At 41.8% G+C, this 26,872-nt stretch overlaps 1 protein-coding gene across 1 annotated transcript in view; it reads right to left on the bottom strand.

The window, feature by feature from the left end:
• LOC308067707 (uncharacterized protein) overlaps window positions 1-26,872 on the bottom strand; it is a 78,749-nt gene continuing 51,877 nt past the window's right edge. The window contains exon 5 of the mRNA XM_080396991.1: window positions 1-26,872. Within this exon, the coding sequence (XP_080253117.1) occupies window positions 26,827-26,872 (46 nt within the window). The 3' untranslated portion in view covers window positions 1-26,826.

Raw genomic sequence — 26,872 nt, 5'->3', positions numbered from 1 at the left:
ACCTTGCCACAGCCCACTGCCTTCAGCACCAACAGTCTTCACTCACAGACACAAGACTGAAAATGGGTACACATGAGAAGCTTTACATCATCAGCCTTCCCTTTTGAAGTGCAAGTTTTGTCCTTGTCTTGGTTTCTAGTTCAAGAGCTGCCTCAAAAACATTTACCTCATCTTTTCAGCCGGTACCAAACCAAAATCTTGTGATCGACTCCTGAGCATGGAAACATTTTTAAGGTGAATCCACTTCCAAAACTCAAGGTTGGAACTGAGCAGCAGCTCTCCCATGCTCCATGTGCTGTGTTGTGCCTTCCACTATCAAAGTAATTCTGCAGGCCTGGCTGGGGGAGCCGATGTTATGTATTTTTCTCTTAGAACAGGATTCCAGGTACCACATCCCCAGATGATGCCGTTACACGGTGCTGTAGCCAAGCAAAATTTTGGCTTGCAAATTTTGGCTTTTCCATCCAACTTAGCCCTTACTTAGACAAACTCCCCTGACTTCAGTTTTTTAGTTCCCATTAGCATCAGTGTTTGCCTGAGTAAAAACTTTCTTAAATGGGCAAAGTCCAGGAGACTTTGTTAGAACAGCTGCACAGCTGATGTCTTACAGCTCTATTTTCAGAATTTTTCAACAGTGTGGCACAATCTGAGAAGCTCACATATATAAAAAATAACCTTGACATACTTTGCAGCATGAAGGCGGCAGCTAGAGTGTATAGCAAAGGTACTAGAAAAGGCCAGGCTGGTTGCAACTGTGAGAGCAAGGACAGTCACCAAAGAGGCGGACCATTCCCACAGCTGCTTTTCTGTCACTTTATCTGGGCACATGCTTCAATAGTTTGGAGGTAGATGGGATGCTACAGTCTCCTAGCTCCTCTCAGTAAACTCACCCCAGAAGCTGCTAATACAGCTGGCACCCTGTCTGCGTTGTAGGCACTTTCCCCCTCTGTCTTCAGGTTTACTTATTAGTTAGAAACAAGAACTTCTGCTTGTGGTATGCTGAGGTAGCCATGGTATTTCTCTGGCCCCATAAAATAATTCCTCCAACACTGCAGAACTTCATTTTTATGGTAACTTTTGTTCATCCAGCATCTGGTAAACATTGGCCTTGAATCCCTGTGCTGCACTGGAAACAGAGAGCAACTCTGCCATACAAGGCCTAGAGTAGCCCAGCTACAAATGAACTAAAGCAGCAAATACCTCCAAATCAGATGTGCCAACCTCCCCCAAGTCACACATTTCTGAGCACACTGCATGAATCACGTCCAGATAAAAGCTAGTTGTTGCCATTATTTGCTACTACAAGCAGTAAGCTAGAAGCTTCTCAAACAGCTGGATGCACTCACGGCATTCAGGCTTTCAAGCAAAAAGCAGCTGGAGGGATGCACTTGTGCTCACCGACCCACAGTCCAAGCTGCACCCCAAGCTCCTACCTGAGCTATACACAAGTTTCTGCAAGCCCGCTGGATCACAGATAAGCTCAACCTGTACACAGTACTCTCCTTCCTCATTTGGCTTAAGTTTGTCAGAAAATTTCATCCACTTAAGAGGGTTTAAAATAAAAACCGAAGACTCAAGCAGCGTGGCTGGCCGCTTCCCCCAGACGTACATGTAACAAGCACATTCCTCCCATGGGGCCTACCTACATGAGGGACAGCTGCCGGGCAAAAGCAGGACTGAAGAAAACCAGACTTTAATTTAACAGAGTGGCAGTTTCGCATTCTTTAAGAGTTAAATAACCAGTAGGAATAATCATAAATTGATCAGACTGTAGCTTTCTTTTTTCTTTTCATGTCCATATATATATCCACACATATCCATATGTGTGTGTGTCTATATATATACATACATACATATATGTATGTATATAAAGCTTTATGCTCCCCTTGCAGTGTTGCTTACAGAGTAACGAGCAGTGGAGCCGGGGGAATGGCAGGGCACCCTGGAGCTGGCACAGCACTGCTGGCCAGGCCACATGCTACAAGGGACAGGTTTGGTGAGGGTCCAGCCTTTGAGACAAGCTGTGGTTTCTACAAGGTGGAGGCTGGATGAACAGCCCATAAAATAGCATTTTTAGTTCCTTCAAGTCAGAGACATTTTAGCACTCACTTCCAAGTGCTACCAGCCCTCATTGCTGCTTGGTTTTCCTTACCTATTCTTTTGGTAAATACTGTCACAAGACTCTCAGTCAACAGAGTACAAGAGCCCATTTCAACTCCATTCAGCATTTTCATACAACTACTAGATCAAACTTTTTCAAAGTACATCCACTAAACACACTTCTGATTGTTTCAGTGAACTGTTTAATCCGCTCAGAATACCGATAGACAGGGCTATGCCTACAACTACTACTAGCGTTGCTTGACTTGTAAAATACTATTTCTGACTAATTATTATTTGAATATTTTCAACATTTGGGTTGTGATCTTCCAAGAAAGTGTCTGCCTCTAGTTGAATTGTTTACAGTAATTTAAACCCAAATTGTCTCTCAAGAGGAGTACAGGGAAAAAAACCTGCTTTGTCCTTATGTCAAAATGGTCGCATTTCCTCCAAGAAGGCTTTGCATCTCTGTGCTGCATTATAGGAACTGACTTTTCCCTGGGGATGAGATAGGCAGGGTTTTGTGGCAGGGGCACACTTTTTCCTATTCCTAAATAAGTCTGCCCAAATTTATATAGCAAGGTACATGTATCTACATTGCAGAGACAGTGGCCTCTAATAGCTAAAATCTCCAATGACTCCTTTCTCTCATTTGTCAAAGCAGCAATGTGTACGGTCCTTCCAGCCCAAAGCTGGGGCCCACAGACAGGCATTGCCCGCCAGCCTGGGGCGCAGGCAGTGCCTTTGCAGCTCACTCCCACAAGCTCACCAACACTGGAGCCAGCGCTCAGGTAGCATGGAAAAGGAGGAACCCGCCTGATGCAGATGCACGTAGAAACGGAGAAAAAAGTATTTATTAAGGCTGCAAAGTCAAAACCAAGGAAAAGACAGAAATAAGCTTGATTTTGCCTTCTCAACCTCTGTTTGATCTCTCTGAGTGTGTATGTTATGACACAGTCTAATTAGTGGACAGTATGCTGTCTTTCCATAGGACCTGTTCATAGGATGGTCTGGCTCCAGGAGCCCAGTGAGGCCAACTGTTGTCCACTTTTTTATAGAAGTGGGTTTTCAGCTGTGAAGGCTAAGGCTTTCCAAGATTAACCCTTGGATGTGGACACCAAAATGTCCTCTGCAAATTTGAGCATCCTAATGCTGCAGAACACACACATCCATTTAAATGAGCAGTTCTTTTACATTTGGCTTACCTTAGCCAGGATGCACACCTGAAAAGACAGGCAGGACCATGACACACACAGACAAGCTGCTTAGATACGGCCTTGTGGAGTTATAACCACTTAAAATGACAGCCCGAAAAGTGGCAGTCTAAAGCACTCCAGTGTGAGTCAGAGACCCTACTACATTAAACTGAGCTTGCTCCTGTCCCTCCCCAAAAGCCGTGCTCCCAGGGACCCCTGTGCTCCATCCCCTTGCCTTGCTGCCTTCCCCAGCTATTAAGGCTTCCCCTTACATGCATACCCTGAAGGGTTTCAGAAGGTGTAAATCTTGGTTTGGAGGTTTGTTTGTTTACTTGTTTTAAATGGGAAACTGCCAAAATTCAGGAACTGTTTTCTAATTTTAACATTTTATTTTCAACAGGGGAAAAGCAAATCCCCACAATACAAGTAATTGCCATTCAATCTATACACTGGGTTAGATTTCCCAGTCGGTTTCTCATCTTCCAGGGCTGAAAGGCAAGATTTCCTTTGGGACCTGCAAACGATCCCTCCATTATGTGAATGCAGTGCATGCACATTCATAGTATTACAAATCTGAGTTTACTTGAATGACTTTGGCATGGCTATCGTGAATCTATATTAAGCTATTCCCTAATATTTATTGTCAACAGCACTGAGATTAGAAGATGCCTGCCTCCTGTTTCAAAACTTAATGGCCCATTGACCGCACTTCCTCCGAAGCACAAACTCTATGTCCCACGACACTAAATCTGTGCCATGCTAATGAAAAGCCCTCTTTATTTCAGGCCAGTATCCAGAATGGAAATTATTTAGGTCACAGTTGCTGTGTATTTTAACTCACTAACTCACTATTTCTTTAGTAATTAGAGATGAGGTCCATGGCAATGCCAAGTAGTACGCTGACCTAAACATGCCTATCTATTCTGGATACTCTCCTGGAGATTTTTATTTAACACATTTCAAATTAGAGCTGAGGTGGGAATGAAAAATTCTTTGGCACAAGTGAGGGACACAGATGAGTGCATTTTCCACTTCTTTTTGGTCTTAAACACAGCAGTATTTTATTTCATGTTAAAGACACCCAGATGAGACATGACAACAGTGACAAGAACGGATTTAAACAGGGTCCTGCTTAGCGCTACGAAAGAATGATTTCCCCTCACCTTTGCTGAGCAGAACGCTTTGGGCTTGTTCTGCAGGGTGACTTGGGGAGCGTTTCATACAGAGGTTGGCAATAGCTTTCCTCCTGTTTTTCATGTTTGTTATTTTTCTAACCTCTTCAATCTCACTTTGCTGAAGCAGAGGAAATGAGGTAGATTGGTCCTAACACAGGCCAGGAATTGCTATCCTACTACTGATGTGGGGTTTAAAGGTACTGTGGGAGTGGAACAATAAATCTCTGGAGCACAAATTTCTTGAGATAACACCAAATTTACCCAATATTTATTGCTAAGATACAAAGTGTTATGGCAACATGAAGGAAAACAAGTTATAAGGTTTGCCTTTAAGGCACAAAGAACTACAAAACTCCACATATTGCTGCCTGCATTTAAGCAAATACCTGTGATATTTCAATAACATAACTGCACACTCACATGCTCTTTTTCACTCCTCTGACGATGCTCATATGACATCAGACTTCAGTTTTCATTGCTTATCAAGCAGATAGATAAGCCTACTATATGGATCAGGATATTCTGTAGATTTGCTTCAGATAGTTTTAGCATTCCATCTTTATCTTTAAAAAGAACCACAGGAGAACCACACTATACAGGTGGTATGATGGCAGGTGTAGTACAAAAGAGTTTGGAAGGTAATTAGGACATTTTTCCACAAGTTAACAAGAAACAAGTACTAAATTCAATGTAACATGGCTATCCTCACAAGCATCTTAAATAAACATGAAGGTGAGACTAATAATGCAAAGGCTAGCATCTCCAAAAACATAACCTATTAGAAACAGTTACTAATTAGATATAGATAGATAGATATAGCTATATAAGCATAAATATACACACGCACACACAAATGATCCCATGCTTCTTATATGCTATTTTTCAAACCAAGATCAATGTTCTTCTGCTTGATTTGAAAGTATCACCTTGCTTCCACTGTGGATGCATAAACCAATCCTTCCAGTCTTTGCCTCTATCCTATTTTTGATAAGGTGTTTCTCCTGTGTATCTTAGATCAAGTATTAACTTACATGAGAAACAGATGTTTCCCCTTTGCAAGGAAAAGCATCTTTTTCAAAGATCACCAGTGGGAGAGAAGGACTTCCACAACTGACAAAAGGCAGTGGTAGCTGCCACTGTCCCTTCTGCTTTTAAGATCTTTTTCACATGGCTTTAACTCTACTAACAGTGTTAAAGAAGTTGTTTCAGCCCACAATCTGGTAAAAGGTATTTTCCGTACTTCCATTGCATTGAGATTCATCCATTGGGCCATTCCTAAAACCACAAAGACTATTTTATTGAACAAATCCAATCCCTGTGTTCATTCCTAAACATAACTCAAAATATTTCAACGGTCCCTCCCTTCCTTTAGATGTTTTTAATATTGTATAGGGAGATTTTCAGGATGTAAGCTTTATAGCCCGCGAAGTTTTCACATCTCCAGGTGGAATTGCTTAACAGTTACAAAAAAAGAAAACTTAAAAAAAAAAGAGAGAGAAGACTTGAACCTGCTGGTCCACATAAGAGAAGTTAATAAAACACAAAGAACTATGAAACAAGTACAGTTTTCCTCACTGCTTAAACTTAATGGAATTAATGATCTGAGTTTCAGTGATACCTAAAGGCTGTATTGTATTACTGTATATAATGAGCCCCTGTTCCCTTGCAGTATTACACTCTCTTCAGGAGAGTAACGAAGAACATTCATAAAAAATAATGTACAGCTATGTATGTGTGCAACGATAAACAGCACATACAGACCGACAGGCAGTGCAGAGAACAGCTCGGACCAAAATCAGACATCAGTGCCCACAGAATTAAGAGAATTTCAAGTGGAATCCTTGATCTTGGCACATGAATAAATCAGGTTCAAAGAAAAGGTAGATTTAAACTGAGATTCTCAACCTAGATCTGTTAACTTCAGTGTGACTACTGGCAGGCCATAATATTCAAATTATTACACCACCAGCTATGGGAATATTAATTCTTTGAATGAGGACATCAGGACCTGTGAATGGAGAAATTTCCCTTACTCCTTTCTAACAGCTTGTCTCCTGGTGATCTTATCTGATCTCACTGAAGGCTTCAGACCTGTTCCTGGAAGACTTCATACATGCAAGGTGGCGCATCCCAGCATCAGAAGGACTTAGATCAACCACTGCCTCTTGCTTAAGATTACCAGACTTTTTCCCAAAGCACAAGATCTTCCCAAGATCCACTGCCTCCTGCACACACCAGCTCTAATCGGCTGTGACCGTGTGCTGAGGAGAGAGAAGAGCATCCCCAGCCTGGTGGATGTGGCCCATGCCTACCCGGCCAACACCCACCTTACCTCCCAAAGCGGCGGCAGAAGCTCACCAGGGAAGGGCAGAGCAATGCCAAACCACAGGGTGGGGCAAGAAGAGTGTCTGCACGAATTCTGCAGCACCATGATAGATAGCATCAGTGACTAATGATTTCAGCATCGCGCACATTTGGAATTATCAGCAAGTCACCCGTTGGGAGTGCACAAACAACACTGCACAGCATAGCACTGACTTGGGCTGGTCCCCAGTCTTTTTTATGCTTTAAACAAACAGAATCAAAGTCCAAGAGTTAAAACTCTATTTCAGCTCTTATAAACTGCCAGTTTCTGAAATTACACAAGCAAACAATACTAAAATAAATAAAACCTAAAAGTGAACACTTTCTAAGAGCCTGCACCGTTGTTAATGTCAGTACCAGAGAGCATTTGTCTTTTGTAAAGTTATATGAAGTCTTGGTTTGGCTGAACTCACATTGTCTGGTCATTTCTAGCTTCCCTAGTGAGAATATGAATGGTTTCTATTTAGAGGAGATTACAGGTAGCCATAAATTATCACCTAAGTGTGGGCTGCCTAGCTAGCTTGAGCACCTTGCCAGCTCTTCACATCACTAGATGGCTGATGCTTTGGCAGTAAAACCTGCCAAGTCTTGGTCCACGTAAACTCAGTTTTTGACATGTGTTATGTTGATCATAGGGAACCATTAGAGAGACCTAGTTATGGAAGACTGAAGCGTTTTTTCCTCATCTATCATAGGTACTTTTCAGATGACTGCATTCCTGCATGGTTACATCATCTTTTTTTTTAAAACAATCTTAGCTTCCTCACTGCCCTTCCCTGAAATATCAGCTATGACCAGGCAGCTCAGATTGTGCCTATTATCAGCTGCTAGACACAGGATATAGAACAAGCTTAATTATCACATGCACATTCTTGTTAATTGTGGAGCTTTGGCTTTCAGGCACAAAAAGATCTTAATTACTACATTTAAGTTTCTGACTCAAAGAAGTGAATTGACATAAAACACTGCCATGAGTGGAGATGCACACAAAGGCCTTTTCCAAAGTATACATTCACTTAATGTTCTTGGTATAAAGCTACTTATAGGTAATGCATGTGATATACATTACCACACTAATCTTTTGTAGTGTATTAAGGAAAGTACTTTAAAGGCACAGCTTAATTAAGCTTCTTAACTCCTTTGTGAGGATAAAATAAGGATCCCTGTTTTGCAGGCAAATGCTAAACCAGACAGTGACTTAAAGGCATAGTCAGGAAAAGAGGTCGAAAGACAGTTCCAGTCCCCATTGATAGGAAACTCTCCCCAGTGGATGTACTAACTCAAGTCAAATTTCATCTTGACTTCAGATGATACTGCAAACCTCGTATTGTAATGAAGAGTTGACTTGAACTGTGAGATGTTGCTTTTCTATAGAAAGCATAAAATATTTTGGGTATTGAAAAATGGTAAAAATGATAAAAGAATACTTTGTATTCCAAACCTTAAAAACTCAGGGGAAAAAACATTAAATTGGTAAACATTAAACAAAATTACAAGAACCTGATAAAAGGCAATAAAATAATTTATTTGTTTGGGTCCTGGAAGCTTCTGAAGGGTTCTGGCCTTTTTTGTTTCCTTTATCAAATCCAAAACAATCAGAAATAAATTAATGAATAATTATGACTGAAGTGAAGATGCTCTTTGAAAGAAAAAGTGAGCTGGAGGGCAATCACTAAAATGATCCAGGTAGAAGGTCCACTGATTTACATAGAAATTATTTGTTATTATCGTATTAATGAGGTCATTTCTTTATCAAGTCACAATATAAACCAAGTCAAGTGTTTGGCAGGTGACTAAAGAAAAGCTGTTAACCAAGTTAACATATTCATTCTTCTAGAAGAAAGCTTGTATATTCAGTTTATTGTGCAATCACTAGTTCGATTGGGCTAATTAAGTCAATTATGTAAAAATATTCTTGCTTGCCAGGGTAGATAAGACTCGAGGAACAGTGGTACATTCCCACATACCTCTGTACCTGTACGTCTCACCTCACTCAGTCTCTCTCTCACTTCTCCTCAAGCAGCTTACGAGCAAGAGAACCCCCTTGTTCTGAACGGTCATCATGTAGCAGTTCTAGGGCCAGGACTTCCAATGTTGCTGCTCATCCAAACACTGGCTTGAGTTAACCTAGTGACAGATCCAGTTAGGGACAAACACACTTGCCACAGAGACAGAAGTTCATTTTAAATGAGATTTTCAAGCTACATTGACGCAAAAGTATTTTCAGTATCAGGAACATTAAAAACTGAGGAAAAGTCCATATGCTCTGTGTTTTCCAAGGGCAAGTACATGCTGAAGCATAGCAACGTATCTCAGCATAAAACCCCTCCACACAAAAAGGATCCAGCAGCCAAATTCCACCTCTACCACACTATTAATAATAGTTATTATTCCTTGAGCTCCCCTAGCTATCCTGGGTGGTTCTCAGAAAACAATGGCACAGTCTTTGCCTTGAAATGGTAATCTTCCATGGAGACATGATACAACAGGCCAGAGGAGCAAAAATGAAAGAGGTGGGTGGGGACCGGGGAAGGCAGGACAACGGTCACAGTAATAGGATCACTTGTTATATCCTGTAACTATCTTGATGCTCCCATTAAGTGATTTAATTAATGACTTAGATACATTTCCAGGAAGGATTGAAAAGAGTATAGAGAAGGAAGGTGTGGCAAAAATGTTTAGGAGCAATAACCAGGGAAGGTAGCCGGGTGAAAGTAAAACCAGTAGTTCACGAACACTGGAATTAAGAAAACTTGGATGGATTTTGTTTTATGACACAGCCTGTGGTCGAGACATTACAACGCCTCACTCACATGTGGGTTCTCAGGTGTCTAGCAAGGTGTGAGACCACATCACAGCCAAAACATTTATGGCATCTCCCTCACCAGTGCAGCTTGTTTGTATCACAAAACTTGGAGAGAGTTAAATTCTCTTCGGGGAACAGCCTCAGCATTTAAGAGGAGGGAGACAGATACACAAACACATGAGACCATGAAAAACAACTTTTCCTTGGGAAACCAGCTTCCAAACACGCAGAGCATCAGAGAACAGGTGTCATGAATGTGAAAGGCCTGTGCATTGCCCAGTCACCACCAGAGTGGCTGGACAGGCTGCAAGGATCTGGAGACATGCCACCTGGTTTTAGGGCCCTATGGATACACTTGGGGTGTTTTGTTGCTTTTCAGGGGCAGCCCTGCAGCACTTCCTCTAAAGACAGCAAATCTTGTATCCTGACCTGATTTCCCACTACCTCTGACATCACTCAGCTCAAAACGTCTTGCAAAAATGGAGCAGATAACAATGAAAACATAGTGGTCCTTATTACAGATCATCTTTCTGTTCCATATGAAGAGTAGTCACGTCTTTGCTTTAAATGCTCAGGACAGCAGAGGAAGACACTAAGTTTTATTTAATGGAGGGTAAATGAGTTCTTGTTTTTCCTGAAAAGTTATTGTGATTTAAAAAGAAAATTCATCAAGCTTTCATTTGCAAAACAAATTTTAACACAAATAAAAAATGACTGTGAAAAACCCTGTTTGGGCCAGAAAGGCGTTTCTTGTAACTAATGAGGTTTGCCTGTCTTGGTAGTTATTGTCTACTAGCACCTGCTGCCCTTCAGTGAAGAAAACTTCCCATCTCATCTCCCCCTGTGAACAGGACATGTGCAGATGGAGATGTCAGCAGGACACAGAGCTTGTGCACCACCACAGCAGTGTATAACGGAGTCACGATAGCCAAACAGGAGGTTTCCACTGTGTGTGTTTGTCCTGGAGAAGCTGGGACATGTGCTATGGCTCTCTCCCCTTCGCTCAGAACCACGCTCTGCAGCACACCTCGGTCCCTTTCAGCAGGCAGACCTTGTATTAGTCAGTGCTAGAGAGGCTGACCTGCACAATAAACAAACACAGACCTCCAAATCACGTGTGCCCCCACCCTGAACCTGTGCACTGTGCATACATTATTTCACTGAATAAGCAAAGTAATTTCAGGAACCAGGAAGCTTTCTTCTGGCTCGGCCTGTCTGTTTGTTGGCCTTGTATACTCCCCAGGTGCAGAGGTGAGCATGAGGTAATCACACCTACTGAATATGAGGTTTAGTCTATAGGAAACCAGCAGAATTTATGTAATTTTGGCATGCAGTGCTTTGCTTTTCTGTAAATTTAGCAGTGAGTAGCACGTTTGGCTCCACAACAGTGCGTGCACTGTATTACACGCGGATCCTCCTAACTCAGCGTACTGCATTACAGGCAGAGCCTCTGTCAGGGGAAAGGGGCTATGAACTTGGGCATCGGTCATCAAATACCCCTCATGTCCTCCTCAGCACTCTGCTATTCCCATCTGAGTTGGAATTACTGGTTCACACTCAAAGAAAGGATTTCAACTAGAACGATGTTTGTTTGCGGCCAGAATCTCAACTCTCTGTTAGGGCTGCGTTTCCCAAACGATGCTAAAAGTACGGCATTAATTCTGGCTTTGAGGAGAGCTGGAAAAGGATGTTCAAGGACAGGAAGAATCATTTAAGCTATTGGCCACAGGCTCAAGGGAGAAGAGGAGGGAGGAAAAGACCAGTCTTTTTTTTCTATTTCAAAATTCTTCTGAGTTATTAAAGGCAGCTTTTGAGGCAGCAGCTGTATTAATGCTGTATCTTCAGGCTAGTCACTGCTCATATACAAGCGACAACAGTCCAATAGCTAGAAAAATCCTCTCAGATGGAGAGGACTTCCTTCTGAACAGCTTTTTTTCAGGTCTTACAGCCTGCAAAAGTGAATGCTCAAGTCAGTACAGCTCTGCCTGCAACAGGGCTGCTCTCACCCTGGCATGTTTACTTAACTCCCACCAAGGTTAAGGGACTCCCCTGCCTCGAAACAAACCATCATCACCCTGAGCTCTCTGCATACCCAGGAGCTCTCTGACTTACCCCACGCATGTGACATGAACAGAGCACTTCAATCTGCAAATTAAAAGCACCCTCAAGTACAGATCTCACAACACAGCTCAACAATCTGTAGCAGCCATGGAGCGGAAGCTGCGCGGCTGTGGCAGAAGGGAAACAAAATCATAGCAAGCACACAGACATTGAGAGGATGATAATATGCAGAAAGAATATGGCATATGATATCACCAGATATAAGAATATCCAGCATACGATACGGATATATTTGTACATCAACAGACTGGGAAAAGTCTAGCAGAGAGCCACTAAAATGGTTGGGGCTGGCAAGGAAAAGCTGAGGGTTGCTTCAGCCTGAAGGAAGCCTGAGGAAGAGAGGGACAAGATGACACCGTACTGCACTCTTCACTTGCCTGAGAGGCTGAGAGAGGTGATGGAACCAGACAGTTCTTATGGGTGCTCAGTGAAAGGACAGGAGGCAAGAAGGCACAGCACAAGAAATCCTGCCTGGACATAAGGAAAAAGTTTCTTACAATGACAGTAGCTCAGCGCTGGAACAGTGACCAGAGAGGTTATAAAATAATCTTCAACTTTGGCTTTTCAAAAGTCAGTAATACTCTGCACGACTTCATCTAGCTTGGAAGTTAGCTCTGAGCAGATGGTTCACCTCGAGGCCTAGAGAGATCTTTCCAAAAGCAGGTCTTCTACGAGTTTATGATCACTGAGCCTTTCTGAGGTGTTACTTAGCACACAGCTGCACCTTGAGGCTGCTTTAATTTATGCTTTCATTTACTCCAGTGGAAAAAATGCCTCTGTCTCCTGACAAAATGCTACCCTTTGCGACTTACACTCACATGCAGAAAAGTGTCTTTCTTCAAAGCTGGCCCCAAACCACAGACCTGCCAGAGAAGAAAATGACCCTGGATGTGATTTCTGTGCAAAACTCACTCACATATGTTCTTCCACGGTCATTTCTTCACACAGCCATGCAGAAACAAGCACAAGAGTCTAATCTTTCTGAGGACCAGAAGAAAGGGAGTAAAGCAGCTTCATCCACAACTCACATTTTGCACACTGACACCAGAAGTATATCAGCACAATTATTTCCCCACACACACACACAGAATATATCCACATTGCTATATCCCAAGCACCAGTGACAGAAGGCTGCAGTTGTATTTGGAATTAAAATGTCACAATAATGCTACAACAAAAGCTGCCATCTCTTCTGTGCAAAGGGTTGAGGATTTGGGGGAGGGTTTTGATGTTTATTTGCATTTTCAATTTGGTTTTTTTTTATTGCAAAATGCTTTTGTAGATACAGGTCCTTTACCAAGTTTGAAGTTTGAATTCCATTTTGACTCCTCTAACTCTCTGCCTTAGAAATCATCAGAGCCCTTTCAATGAATCAAAGGCTTGAACTTCAAGGAACAAAGCATATTGTTCTAAAGGTAAATACATCTCACAGCTTATTAGGGTTATTCTTTCTCGCACTCTCAGACAGTGAGTTTTAAAAGTTTTTCAGAGTGTTAGGTTCCTCATTATGTGGCTACATGATCCTTTGTGCTATGGCACATGTACTGTGTAAGAAGCTGTGAACTTCCACACGCTAGTGTTTCTGAGTTCTTTATTTTGTTTTACCATTGAGAAACATTTTATATGAACACAGGACTTTATTGTAAAAAAAAATATATTTCCCTAGTGTCTTTTTGTGTCAACAGAGGACTTTGCTGGCAAGTAATGAATTTGCACTAAGCGGGCAAACACAAATAAATTAAATGTATGTGGATAACCAAGGGTGGTATATGTATATATTATAGCTCCAAGAATTTAAAAAAAAAACAACAAAGCACCACAAGAAATCTGGTCATTTTAGAAAACAATAGCCATTTATGAAACATTTTTGCCACTTATATTTCCAGTGGAAAAATTAACCCCCAGCCCATATGCTCTAAGCTTTTAGTTAGTCATTCCATACCCAGTCAGGTATATGGTGACCTATCAAAAGCATATATGCTAAATACTATGCTAAATAAATAAATAAAATGCATTAGAACATTTAATACTAATTTTTGTTAATACAGTGTTTAGATTTTTGCCTCTCTTTGCACTTTCTAAATTTCTCAGAAATTAGTACAAAGTCTTGGTGAAATACCTTGTGGCAGTCAGAAGAACAGGTCACAAAGACTGCAAGTAAGAAGTGTTTGAATAACCAGAGCTGTGTCACATGCCTAATCTTTTCCTAATGTATTTAGGATAAAGGATACTTGGCTTGCAGAGGCGCAGTCTTGCTGATATAATTGACCTTCTCAAGAATATCTGAGCAATATCCAGAATTTGCTAAATATTCAGAATGTTTGCCATAGGATTGTCTCTGAGAAGTGAGAATTTATGTACATTGCAAAAGCAGCGAGTCTGTGCCTGTCTTTAGTTCCTTTCAGACACAGATTGCTGGAGTAGACATACCTCTGGTCCGACCCAGGACAGCCATCCTCATGTTCTTTTGCTCACTTTATCTTCAAATACTACAGTATTACAATTTCTCCACAGTGCTCTTCACTCACTCATCAGTGTGCCAGTCATTTTGCTCCAGTCATGCTCCCTTCAAAAGGGAGCCAAAAGAAGAGCTGGAGCAGCCATTCCGGTGTAAAGGCTGGCCAACAATGCAGAAAATTACAGGGCACAGCCCATTTTGGAAGGCAGAGGTCCAGGCTGCCGGGGACCACCAGGGAACTGAGGGCAGACTCCAGTTACCCTCCCTAGCAAAGTTAACTACAGGTATCACCAAGATTTAGTTTCTTCAGATAGAGAAACCATGCTAGCTTCCACACCTCTGACAGCTCCTGCATGGGTTCAGGTTGGTGTGAGTCTACCCCCAGGCATGACTCTAACCTGGGCAGGGAGGGTCTGGAGAGACCCCCTCCTCATCCACCCTGCAGCAAAAGCAGCGAAGGCAGACTTTTGTTTCTTGCATCTCACTTGGAACTACCTCATAAACATTGGAGTAAATTTGCTTATCGCAGGCATTCCCAAAGAGATTATAAATACTCACTCTGCACCTTGCAGAGGGGAACAGGCTGGAAGCAGGTTCAGAGCTGCTGCGAGCTCCTGAGCTTGGCCTTTTGGTCACGGCAGTGCTGGAATTCTCAAAGCTGTTTAAGAGATTGAGGTGCATACATCCCCTGTATTTCAATGGAGACAAAGGGTTAAACTTCTCCAAAAGTTTAAAAATCCCAGCATAGATGTAGGACTGGCTTCACTACCACTGTGCTGGAACTTGGCAACGGTTTAAGAGGACACATCAACACTAAACAACAGTTTGGAACAGGAAGAGAAGATGAATATCTAATCCGATTGAAACTCCAGAGGAAATATCACGCAGGCTGACTGGAATGGGCCCAGGAGTCTCACGCTAACAGCTCTGGTCTTACGAAAAATTCTCCTCTGCTCGGGGTCTCTCACTACCAGTCATCAATACTGCACGTCAGCATCTGGAAGCAGCACTGCATTTTAGTAGCCATAATCTCACTCTTAACAGTACAACTAAAAATATCAGTCATGTGTCTTTTAAAATCAAAACCATTTCATTAATACACTCAGTCAGGGATGTTTGTGAGGAGATGGAGGTTCAAATTATGGTTTTTTGTTTTGTTTCTTTTATACAGACTGTACAAAACAAAAGTCTTCCAAAACATAAATGCTTCCTACTTAGGACACAAGTAGTGGGAGCATTGCCTTGTTGCTTCAAAAGGACAAATAAATAAATATCTAAAGTCTTTCCACCTGAAAGTCCCAGAAGACTCCAAATTTCCCCATTATCTGGGAAAAAACATTTACACAAATGCTGTTTCTCAACACACAAGCTATAAATCAACTCCAACTTCTGTGCAAGGACATCCCCAGAACTGAAGCACCAGAAAACTGGGATGCCAGCCAAAACCTTAAAGAGCAGTTGATCACAGTTCCCACACCGAAGTTGTTACATATGAAGTCTGTGGTGTCTCGCCGTTCTTCCTGAAGGCTGTTCTCATGCAGATACAGTAGAATGTGAAGAAACCTGTCTCTCCTAGCCTGTGCCCATGGAAAAAAATGCTAATGCACTGGAGCAGGGAGAAGCTCCCACATAGAAGAAACTGCGCCGGTGAATGGCTGCACACAGAGACCTCAGAGGTTGGTCTTGGCAAAGTTACTGATGCAGGGAGTAGTTTATTGGGGAAAAGAAGTCAGCTTTTGAACTTCACATGACCCATTTCTTAGCATGGCTCCCTCCTAGATCCTTATGGGCGCGTTTTAACGGTTCTGTCCTGACTTTTACTCCTACAAGCTGCAAGCTGCAGAGGCACTTCAGCCTGGCCTAAGTCCAAGTTGGTGACTTTTTATTTATTTGTTTTTTAATAGTCTGGCTAGTTTTTAGCTGGATCATTTTCCTGATCCAGGTCATTGCTCTGAAGACTAATGTTGGAGTAAGGGAGGCAGCAGGAGCAAACATCTGGGGCTAGAAAAGAGTGGGATGGGATTTCCCTTTTGCTGACAGTAGACACTTGATTTCAGGATGAAGTGACCATACAACAGCTTCCTCACGTGCTTTTGTGAACGCCTTCTTGACACGCCACCACAAACTACATCTATTCCATTGCTTGCGAAACTATCCTAGTTTCACAGTATCTGCGAAGTATCTCCCATGCAGCTTCAAAATGGCTTTTGAATGCATCTGCCTGAGCAGAGCATGTTCCCCCCGTGCCCACCCACGTGCTGGCTATCAGCGGGTCTGCAGCCTGAACACCAGCCAGACTCTGTCCAGGTATTGAATTTCTCCTCGGTGCAATATGTGATCATTGAGTTTTCATAGAGGTACCAGTGGAAGAGAGGGAACAGAAGTATAGGTTATACTCTGGGCATTTTACTGCTTGTCCAAAGCAGTATGTCTTTTTAAGAAATAGAAGACTTCAAAAGGAAAATGGCCTAACATAGGAAATGTGGAGATTCAAAAGAAAATAATTATTAGTGTTCAGGAGCACTTGGTTCTACAGCTTTTGTTTATTCACTTAAGAAACAGAGTATCTCTATATTCACTTCTCCCAAATTCTCACTGGTCCCCTCTGCTACATCAGATCATGCCACGCTTTTAAAAATCCCATTTAAATCTTACAAACTGTTTTTCGGGACAAGGTAGGGAATGAAGCCTTGGCAGCGTTCAGACCAGGCACAGGCATGGTTCAGTGACGCTGGCACTCACTGATGGACGGCTCCCTCTCGTGCCTTTCCCACACAGACAATCCCTGCCCGGGAGGTGAGACCGCCTCAAACGCAGCCCTGTGCACTCGCTGTGCAGGCACCGATACAGCGTTCAAAGTCTCTGATATACAAGGATGGCATTTAACAGAGGACACTGAAATCTCAGCTCCTTATTAAAATGTATTTCATAACTGAAATCATATTAAGAGTGGGTTTATCAAGGTGGTCCCATCAGGATGAGGTCTTGCATGGCAGTATTTTTGTTTTACTGAACACATCAAATGCTTTTGCCTGTGAAAGAATGAAAAAAAGTGTCAAAATATTAATGGCCACCGTCTGAGGAAGCAGAAGGTTTTCTGCTGGCATTTCTTGGGTAAGCACGGTTAGGTGATGTAGTGAAGTATTAACTGTCAGTCCAGCTGAGCAGCTTTCTGAGACAAATGCAAACACCACTCTCATTTCTGCATCTTATTCTGTGTCTAAGCATCTAACCAATGGGAAACTCTTTGCCCTCAAGAATTCAAGGGTCCATGAATGCAAAAATAAATGAAATAAAGGGAATGGGTGAATGTTTCATCCGGATATCCCTTTAGTGGAGCCATTTATGCATAAACACAGCAACAATTTCATACTGAGATTAGACATTGCACGTCTTTCCATAGAAAATCCCTTAAAAAGTGGTCTGTTTTAAACCAGGGACCTATGCAACTTTCTAGACACAAAAAGTTGGCCCAAGTCATGTCTGGATTATTCCAAAGATGATCTATTCCTGCAAGGCTTCACTAAGCTTAGCTGGGCACTTCCTATTTAGATCCTACTTTCAAGGTCCCAAAAAAGATCTGCACTTAATAAACCTTCTTTATACTAAGGATTCAGACTCTGGGGCTTCACTTTCTTTCTCTACATGTATATATCATTTTGACCCACAGCACAATTTTTACACGGCTTGAGTCTCTTCAGCTGCAATAGAGCTTTTCAGTATTCTTGACAAAGCCAAAGTAATTTTTTGCATAACACACTTTCTTCTGAAGTCACAAATTCCAGTTGGAAACACTGAATTAGACACATACTAATTAACAACCACACAACAATCTGAATAAAAAACACACCTGAAGATCTGCAAAACTGAAGCACCTAAAACGAAATGCAAAAAGTCCAGTCTCGGGAACACCCTCCATCCCTAGATCCAGTTTTACTGCCAAAATCTGCCACAGGCTTTGGAAATCATGTGGGAAGAAATGAGGATACTGCAGTCTAATTGACTCGTTCAGCATTGTCAGTGGTATTATCTCATGAAGTTATGTAGAGGCTTTAACTTCTCCCTAGGTCTCTATCAGCATTTGCTCAAGTAATGGCAAATCTGATTTGTCACAGGAAAAATCTGAGCTTATCTTAACCCCATAAGTACACCTTAGCACTGAAGAACATCTACCACCAAGCTTCCAGATCTCTTTATAAAAACTGAATACACTGCACAAGACTTTTTTGTTTCCACTGTATACGGCCTACCTAGACTGAAATGGGCTCAATGGGATTTGTGATGAAATCCTGACCGCTCCGAAGTGAGAGAGGCTTCTGTCAGGGACTTCAGGGGAGCTGCAATTCTTCACTTCTGCAATTTACCTTGTCTTTAGGTATGTACGCAGAGCACTTAAAAATATGCTCACATGCAATCTACCTAGCTAGCTCTCAACAGCGATGTTCTTAAAAGGTTTTGATGTCTTTAATTAGTATTTTATTACATATATTTCAGCATTTATCCAGAATTTTTCAATTTACCCACTACTTTGGTAGATTTAGGAGAAGCAAACCAGTACAACTGATTTGGATATAATGTTATAGCTCCCCTTATTCTAAATGATTGGGAGTTTATTTGCCATTGCACACAGGTGCCACAAAGTACTGACTGCATCCTGTGTGCTGTATCCATAGAAAATTAAAAGTTTAAGGAACACAGATTCATCCTCTGCACCAGTCACCAGTCCACAGCCTATAAACACATGCAGCCCAGCAAAAGACGTGTGGCTGCTGAGCACTCCTTTTCTGAGATCAGTCTGCTAGTTTGTCTTCTACACGTGCTCAGACAACACAGGACATAGTCCCAGAGGAATCTCATACGACCAAAATATTCTGATCAGAAAAAGTGCAACTGCAATTTAAAGAAAAGGCTTCTGAACAGTTCAGGAGCAAACTCAGCTCATGTTACGGAAAGATCTAAAGACACATGGGGCTCCTCATGATGGTACCAACAGCAAGCATGTCTATGCCCAGAACATTCACAGGAAGCAAAACTAATGGGAAAGGCATAAAACATTTTTCTACTGAATTTTCCAAAGGGACCTAACTTTTCTGGTTTTAACCCCACTTCAGTTGCTCAGCCACTGCAGAGGGAAATTAGCTCCTTTGCTACCTTTGGACACCAGCATTAAAGTGAGAATTTGACTTTCTGGATCAAAACAGAACAGTGTCACCAACCACGCTCAGTCTCAGAGTGTTCATTATGGACCATAAGTGGAGCATTATTTCCTCTTTCTGCACTTTTCAGTAGTACTTGTAGTTGATGTTTGCTCTCCCAGTGAGGTGGGAAATTTTCTCAGGAGAAAAGAGACTTTTTCCTTACACAGGAAAACACCAAAAGATAAAACCCTGGTGGGTTTAAGCTGCCCAGTGCCATGAACCTGCAAACTAAGATCTGAAACAGAATTTCTGCTACCAATCTCCATCCTTCTTTCTGCAGGCTGTTGCCACTTCCTTCACAACACACTGACACTTCTTCCTATAAAGATGCAGTCTCAGGTCGTGTCGAGGGCAACCAGATGGACACCTGGAGATACAGATGACTGCACAACCATCAACAATTCTTCAGGAGAAAAACTGGCTCTCACTAATTGTATGATACACAAAGTAGCCCAGAACTTATCCAAAGATTTTAGATGATACCCCAGTGTAAATGACAACACATGACAATAATGGCCATTAGCATCTTTCTGATATGCAGAGTCTATATTCCCATTTCCTTGAACTAGATGACATTTTATGGCCATAAGCCTGCAAATTGCCTTTTGCCATAACTATTCTATGTTTCTTCACTCTCAGTCAGATGGTGAGAGATTTTTTTTTTTTTTGGTTGCCCCTAAGTGTAAAATTGCCAAGAATAACTGTTGCCTCTCCTAAAATGGCAGCTGTAGCCCTGTGAAAACAGGCCCGGCGGGTTCCTTTCTGAAGTGACAGCAGGTCTTACCGACATCAAAGCGGATGTGAGGTTTTTAGTGAGGGCTGTTTGTTGATTTTTTCTCCAGTGAAGTGATATTACATGGCATTTCAAACCCTCAATCCTATTAAGTGACAGAACTACCTAATAGCACTCATTAAATAACATAACTTGGTGTCAGAAATTCACTGACAGGCTCATGCAATTGAAGTGGTAGATTTATGCCCTAAAACAATATGGTTTTGGTGTTATTGTTACTGTTCTTTTAATAAACGTCATTTATTTTAACAGGTGAAAGCAGAAGACCCTGAACAGTTCAGGAAAAGGTTATCAGTGATCAGCACATAACCGAGTAGAAAAGTGGGTGCCTGTATTTTACATGTAGAGGTAAGAAAGCATTAGAAGCATGTTCTAATTGTTCAGTTGCTGCACTGCTGAAACCCTTCATTTCTTGGTGATCTCATTTATTTTGTGACACAAGGCAGTCATATGTTGCAACAGTATTCAGGAACTTCCAATCTTTCTGTCCAAGGAGATATCCAGAGTTATGTATAAATGAAGATATTAATTCATTTTTTTTTCTCCCTTTCTTTAAGTTATCTGTTGCTTATGGGCCCAAAGCAAACACAGATAATAAAAACATTAAGGTCTTAAATACCACGATCATCCCTTACTCTCAGTCACCCATTAACTGCACATTTTAAACCTTTAACCCAATTTATTTATCTTGCAAGTGAATAACAAAGTTTATCATTGTTCACAGAAACAAGTTTATCAGTGATTTCTTGCTTCTTTCTTTCTACAGCTCTCATCCTACTGGAGCTCAAAGTGCTTTTTACCAACTGATATACAAGTAGTAACTGCAGCTTTCCTGAGGTGGAGATCTGGTAGTGGTTTACATCAGAATGCAAAGAGAGCATGAGGTGTTAAGACAAGGAACAGCCAGCTGTCTGCCTGAAATCCACCTTACTTCTCAACAGGCAAAGCTAGAGTTCAGAAAATATACTATTACCAACATTACAGCTCAAAAATGATGTTAGGGGTCTCTTGATTCACGTTTAGTTTCTGAATTGTTATATACGTGCAGAAAGTATGAGAAACCAGAATTTATGTAGAACATTTGTAAAAGTTAACTCTATTTCTTCCTTACAAGAGAAGTCTACTTTGCCAGTAAACTACCACATTCAAAATCAAAGCAGAAAGCGTGCACTCTACATAGCAAGCCATTAAGTTTTAGTGGTCAGTGGCTACCCCCATGAGATCCCACTGGAAATTAATTGAATACTCATGTGAGCAACTGCTCACCAAAATGAAAAGCAATTCACAGTCTGTAACTTGTACACACAAATCCTCCCAAGGTCTGCCTCTCCACACAGAAAAATCATGTTTTTCATTATTTCTCCAGTTGCCCTTTCTTACCACCCATGCAGCAAAAATCTCTCTAGGTTATTCCATCACCTTACGATATAAGAGTCAGTCCATCTCGGGAAAGACAGAAGGACATGACGGGGCTGTTTTCAGCCAGGACTAGCATTCATCAAATTTTCATCTTCTTAATGCTGTGGGTAATTTTTCATTTTTAGCCACTGGAGGATGGTCAAGTGTATAGGCAATGGTTCAGAAAAATCCTCTCTTGTATTCTTACAGTCTCTTGTACTCTTACAGATACAGAAAGAAGCAGTACCATCACCAGCAAATGCAGAGGCAGACTGGATCACTTCAGTGGCAGAGTCCTATAACACACTACTTTCAGAAATTACCAGCCCTTGGCTGCCTTTTCACTACAATTTATCAACCATGCAATGGTGTAAAAGAGTGCACTGCAAATGTTACCAATCTCTCAGTTTAAAACAAGTATTCAGAAGAGAGCAGGGAATTATTTTTAGCAGGGAGCATCTTGTGATCTATCTACACAACAGTTTCCAAGTAATGGCAGTGAAACACCTGATGGTGCAGTTGAAGCAGACAGGCTGAACAAGCAGCCAGTTGCCACCTCAGTCATGGTCTCATCCATCCCTCCGGTGCTGCTGGCTCCAGTACTTGTCTGACCCTGCAGTGAACTGATTCAACTCACTACACTGACTAAAAACTAACTAGGAGGAATAAGTAAATCAGTTCACAGGGTCTTTTCAGCACCAGAACTGATGAGAGGGAGGGGATAAGGTGCAGCCCGAGCAAGCAGCAAATTGCAGTGTTCTTGAGGATGGGAATGAGTAGCCACAAACTTCTTAAACCAACTTCACCACAGAAACCACAGAAACCACAGAACAGCACCTTGCATAGCTGCTTGCTTCCTTGTGCCAGATCAAGCCAATCTAGACAAGTTCACATTTTCTATTGTTGTGATAACAAGGTCATATATGGGTATGTTCGCATCAGGCTAGAACTGAATAATGAAATCGGGGAGGAGACCATGACCTGGAAAAGGACTGTCTCTGTGTCCATACATCCCTATGCGGGAACAGTAAGAGATGTGAGCCACCACTGATATAACCAAACCCATTTGGAGGTAAGTACAGTAACACAGCTGAGATGGTCCAACAGCTCAGTGCTGTCAAAAGGTCTGTCCCACAATCTTCTCTCCCTTCTCTTTTCCAACACCACTCCCCATCACACCATCCTGCCCACTCCTTTATGCTGGTCTCAGCATTTACAGGACCTTCACTGAGCACACTTGACCTGCTAACCACACAGGAAATCCTCTTTTTTTTCCCCAAGGTTAGTTTTCTGCAGGTGTAGTGAGTTGAATATGCTCAGACAGGAGTACAAATGCCAGAACAGCACAAGGGAAGTGGTGGGGGTGTGTAGTCGGACATGAGGAAGAAAGCGAGGGGAACCTTCCAGCTTTGTGGGATCACAAAATTATTTAGGTGTAAAGGGACCTCTGGAGGTCATCAAGTCCAGTGATGGTGAATCATTAAAATGAGCAGGAAACCAGTCAGCAGCCTCCTGGCTCTGTCATCAAAAACCCAACTCTCACAATTTTCCAATGGCTTTTTTTTTTTTTTAATGCAACATGAAAATTGTTGCAAAAATTACTTCTTTTTGTACCCTAAAGGTATAAAATTCTGGAAATAACAATTAGCAGTTAAACCCCTGACTGTATCATCCTAAGTAAAGGCAGAATGCTCTAAGGAATAACAAAACAATGCAATGAATATTTGTGCAGCAGGAAGAGTTTGGAGATGTTTGTTTACCATACAGTGTATTCCTGCTTGACAGATTCCTAGAGAACCCATATAAAAAGCTCTGATTATTAATAGTCAGATGGCATGAAATGGTATTTCTAACCTGTTTATAAATGGTTTAAAGGAAATTACAAATACATAAAAACCAAAACTAAGTTTACAGTAAAAAGGCAGAGAGCTAAATTTGTTCTTCCAGTAAGCAATATGTTATATGAAACTGAGCTGAGTACATCTGCCATCATTTTACCTGGAAAAAATCAAAGTGGGGAGAGGAGGAAAGATTTTTAGTTTGCAAAAGCAAAAGAAAAGGAGAAAGCTCATATATTGTATTAACCTATTGTGCATATGGATAAGTAGTTTCAGTAACACATACAATGATTTCACAATGTGCTTTGAAAAGCTTCATTAATGTTTTTGGAAATATGGGAAAGTAATTTATAACACCACATAAAAAAGTAATAGAGGGCCCAATCCTGTCGCCACTAACTTAAACTGGGCAGAGTTAAGCCTTCAGGACCTTCTGACAGATTTAGAACATTTTTCAACAGCCTAGTTCAGATATTAGCAAATCCTAGCCTGGCTGGCTCCCACCACATCTCCACTTGCTAAATTACTCCCTTTTCCTCTTCCCTCCCCCTCCCCCCTTCAGTATAATTTAAAACAAAAATATTTTTAATGTGTTGAACATTTGTATATTCGGAAACAGTGCCTGCCTTTTCTCCATTCTGACAGCTCTGAGCACTGCTAGCCATTAGCAGCCTGCAAGTCAAGAGATGCAGACCAGCCAGATATACCAAGTCACAGCAGCCCACCCTCCACAGCATCCCTGAAACCACCAGTCTTCTGTGAACTTCTGATTTTCTGCATGATACTGCCATGAAAACCAATGTCTCCTAAACAATCACAGGGAAATTCTTGAAACACAAAGGGAGTTAAGTTTCCAGAGCCCTTTATGATCTGAAAGAAACGCTTTCCCTTTGTCTTCACAGTAAGAGAAATGACAAGGATGAACACATGGACTGAGGTTGTGTTTGGAGACAGATGTTCTCCCCAACAGTAATATCTGAACATGGCACATTTTACAATGTGAGCCTGCACCAAAGAGCAAGCCCTTCTCTTTCTCCTCCCCTGTCAGCACTGCAGTTCAAAGTGGCTGCTGGAAATACCAAACCTCTGCATGTGGCACATGAGACTTCAATCATTATCCTGCAAACCTGTTGCACTTTCACTGCTGATCAGACCAAAATTCCGAAGCAAAGTATTTAAAAAGGGGGAAGAAACCCACCACCAAACAATAACTTATTATTCATTTATCATGCAATCTCTCTGGCCAAGTCTGCATTACAGGACAGATCCATTACTACCTTCTCTGGCTTCCATCTAGAACAGACCCAGCCTGCTCAGATCCAGAAACACCATGTCATGGATTAGGTAGTTAAATGCAGCAAATACAAGGGCAATGATCTAGAGTTCTCATTTACCTTCTGCTTGTCTTTCAGCATTCATTTGTCCAGGTGAATTTCTTCATTTAAGTGTCTAAAACCTTTCAGTTTCTGTCAACTGATGCCACTTGTGAACTGAAGCTGAAAACTTAAGGCCATACAAACATAGCAGGATTCTGCCCACAACATGCACTGAAGTGCAGGGGTCCTCTAGGCTGCGTCCTTTAAAGTCAGCTTTCCCTTCACCACCAACGTGTTAAACTCTACAAGTCAGCCCAAATGAATCACAGCCTCTAAAATATCTAGTGGTTCCTTCTGATAACCTGAACCAGGAGGAATAGCCAGTCAGAGGCTGGTACACCTAGGTGTACTAGAGCATCTCACAGCATCCACTTCAGCCGTGACTCCCTCTCCTGTCTCTAGATACCACTACAGGACAAGGCTTCACCCCTTCTTGGTGAAGAATCCCAGGACCTCTAGTTAAGCTTCAGCTGAAGCCATCAGAACACACGCCCCATTCACTTGCAGGACACAGATCAGAACCTCTCCTACAGGGCTCTGAACCAGCTTTCTGGTTCATTAACTTTTGTTCCTCTACTGTATGGTTTGGTTCAGATTGAAATGCAGTGCTGGCTTCTCAGTTCGGGTCTATCGCAAATGCTTCTATCAGTGCCTGGCAGCTCTTCACATTTCCAAGACAGCTCGCCAAGTCAGTGCAGGCTGCTATGTCTCTTCCTTCCAGTTTGTCATTACCTACAAACAGTAAAACTTCACCCTATTCAATTCTCTTGCTACTCTTGAAAGGCTGAAACAACGTGGTAGAAAAGCTCCACCATAGTGCAGTTGGACTTCAGCAGGAGAGTTTATTTCTTGTGCTTTTTATTACCTTGCTGCCATTTCCTAGCCATAAGCTGCAAATGTTAAATTACAAAAAATACAGTATTAATCAACCAATCGAGTTGCCAGTTCTAATTTTGGATAGAAAAACGGACAAAGAAATAATCAAAGAGTTACCAAAAAAGCAGATGGCTGGAGAGCGCTTCTGGCAGTCATGCTACTCGCACGTGGGACCACTTGAGTTTAACAAATTGGACAACAGAGAGAGTACTGAAATGGAAATTGGGGCTCTACTCCATTCAAATTCTTCAAAATGTTTGTTTTGGATTTGTACCTCCGCTGCAATTTACAACTCTAGATTAGATATAGCAAGAGTAATATTCTTGACTAGAAGAAAAACAGAATGACTAAACCATTTGCCAAATCACACAGATCTGTCTCCCTGTATACAAATAATACCAACGTATAAATGGTTTCCTAAATAAAATGTAGTACTAAACGTGTCTTTCACTAACACAGCAATAAAGTTCTACCAGTAGTTAGAGCACAAGACAATTCCCTGACTCAAACTGCATAACTTCTTCAAGCAAGGCCCGTATCCACATGTAAACGTATGTAAGCTACATCAGCATGAAAAAGAAACCCACAGCAACTTGAGTTTTCACGACCATCTCCATGCAGCACAGAGACCTCTCACTGCAAGGGAGATGACATCCCAAAGCTGCTCGTTCTGAAAGCACGCCCTTCACTGCTAATGAACTAAAGGGCAGTTGTTTCTAACATTAGCCAGTTTTGAGACCAGAAAGCATACTGCAGTACTTCTACTTGATCAGGGAGGGAAAATCACTAAACCAAGGTTAGTAGTATCAATACAAAGGCACACAGGTAGGAGATGACACCAAAAAAGGAAGAAAAAAGACTCGTTCCATCAGTCTTGCTACAAGAACTCAGTTACCTAAGTGTTTAACAGAAAAAACATGAGGGCCTTTGTCAGTGAGATGCCAGTTGCAGCTTAAAGTACATGTATGGCCAAATATGACATCACCTACCACAACCAAAAATTAAGATGAAAGTTCTGCCGGTCTCAGGGACCAGTCACTCACCAGGGAACCGGTGGTTTTATATGCACGCCTTCCTGAAGAATCCAAAAATAACATTTTTCCAGAGAGCAGAAATTCCTGTAGCGTTCACGCTTTTCGTTTCAGTAATGTTGCAATCCAAAGTGCCAGCCCT

The sequence above is a fragment of the Falco punctatus genome (assembly GCF_963210335.1).
Source record: "Falco punctatus genome assembly, chromosome: 7".
NCBI classification, from domain to species: domain Eukaryota; kingdom Metazoa; phylum Chordata; class Aves; order Falconiformes; family Falconidae; genus Falco; species Falco punctatus.
This window is presented reverse-complemented; position numbering and strand designations above follow the sequence as displayed.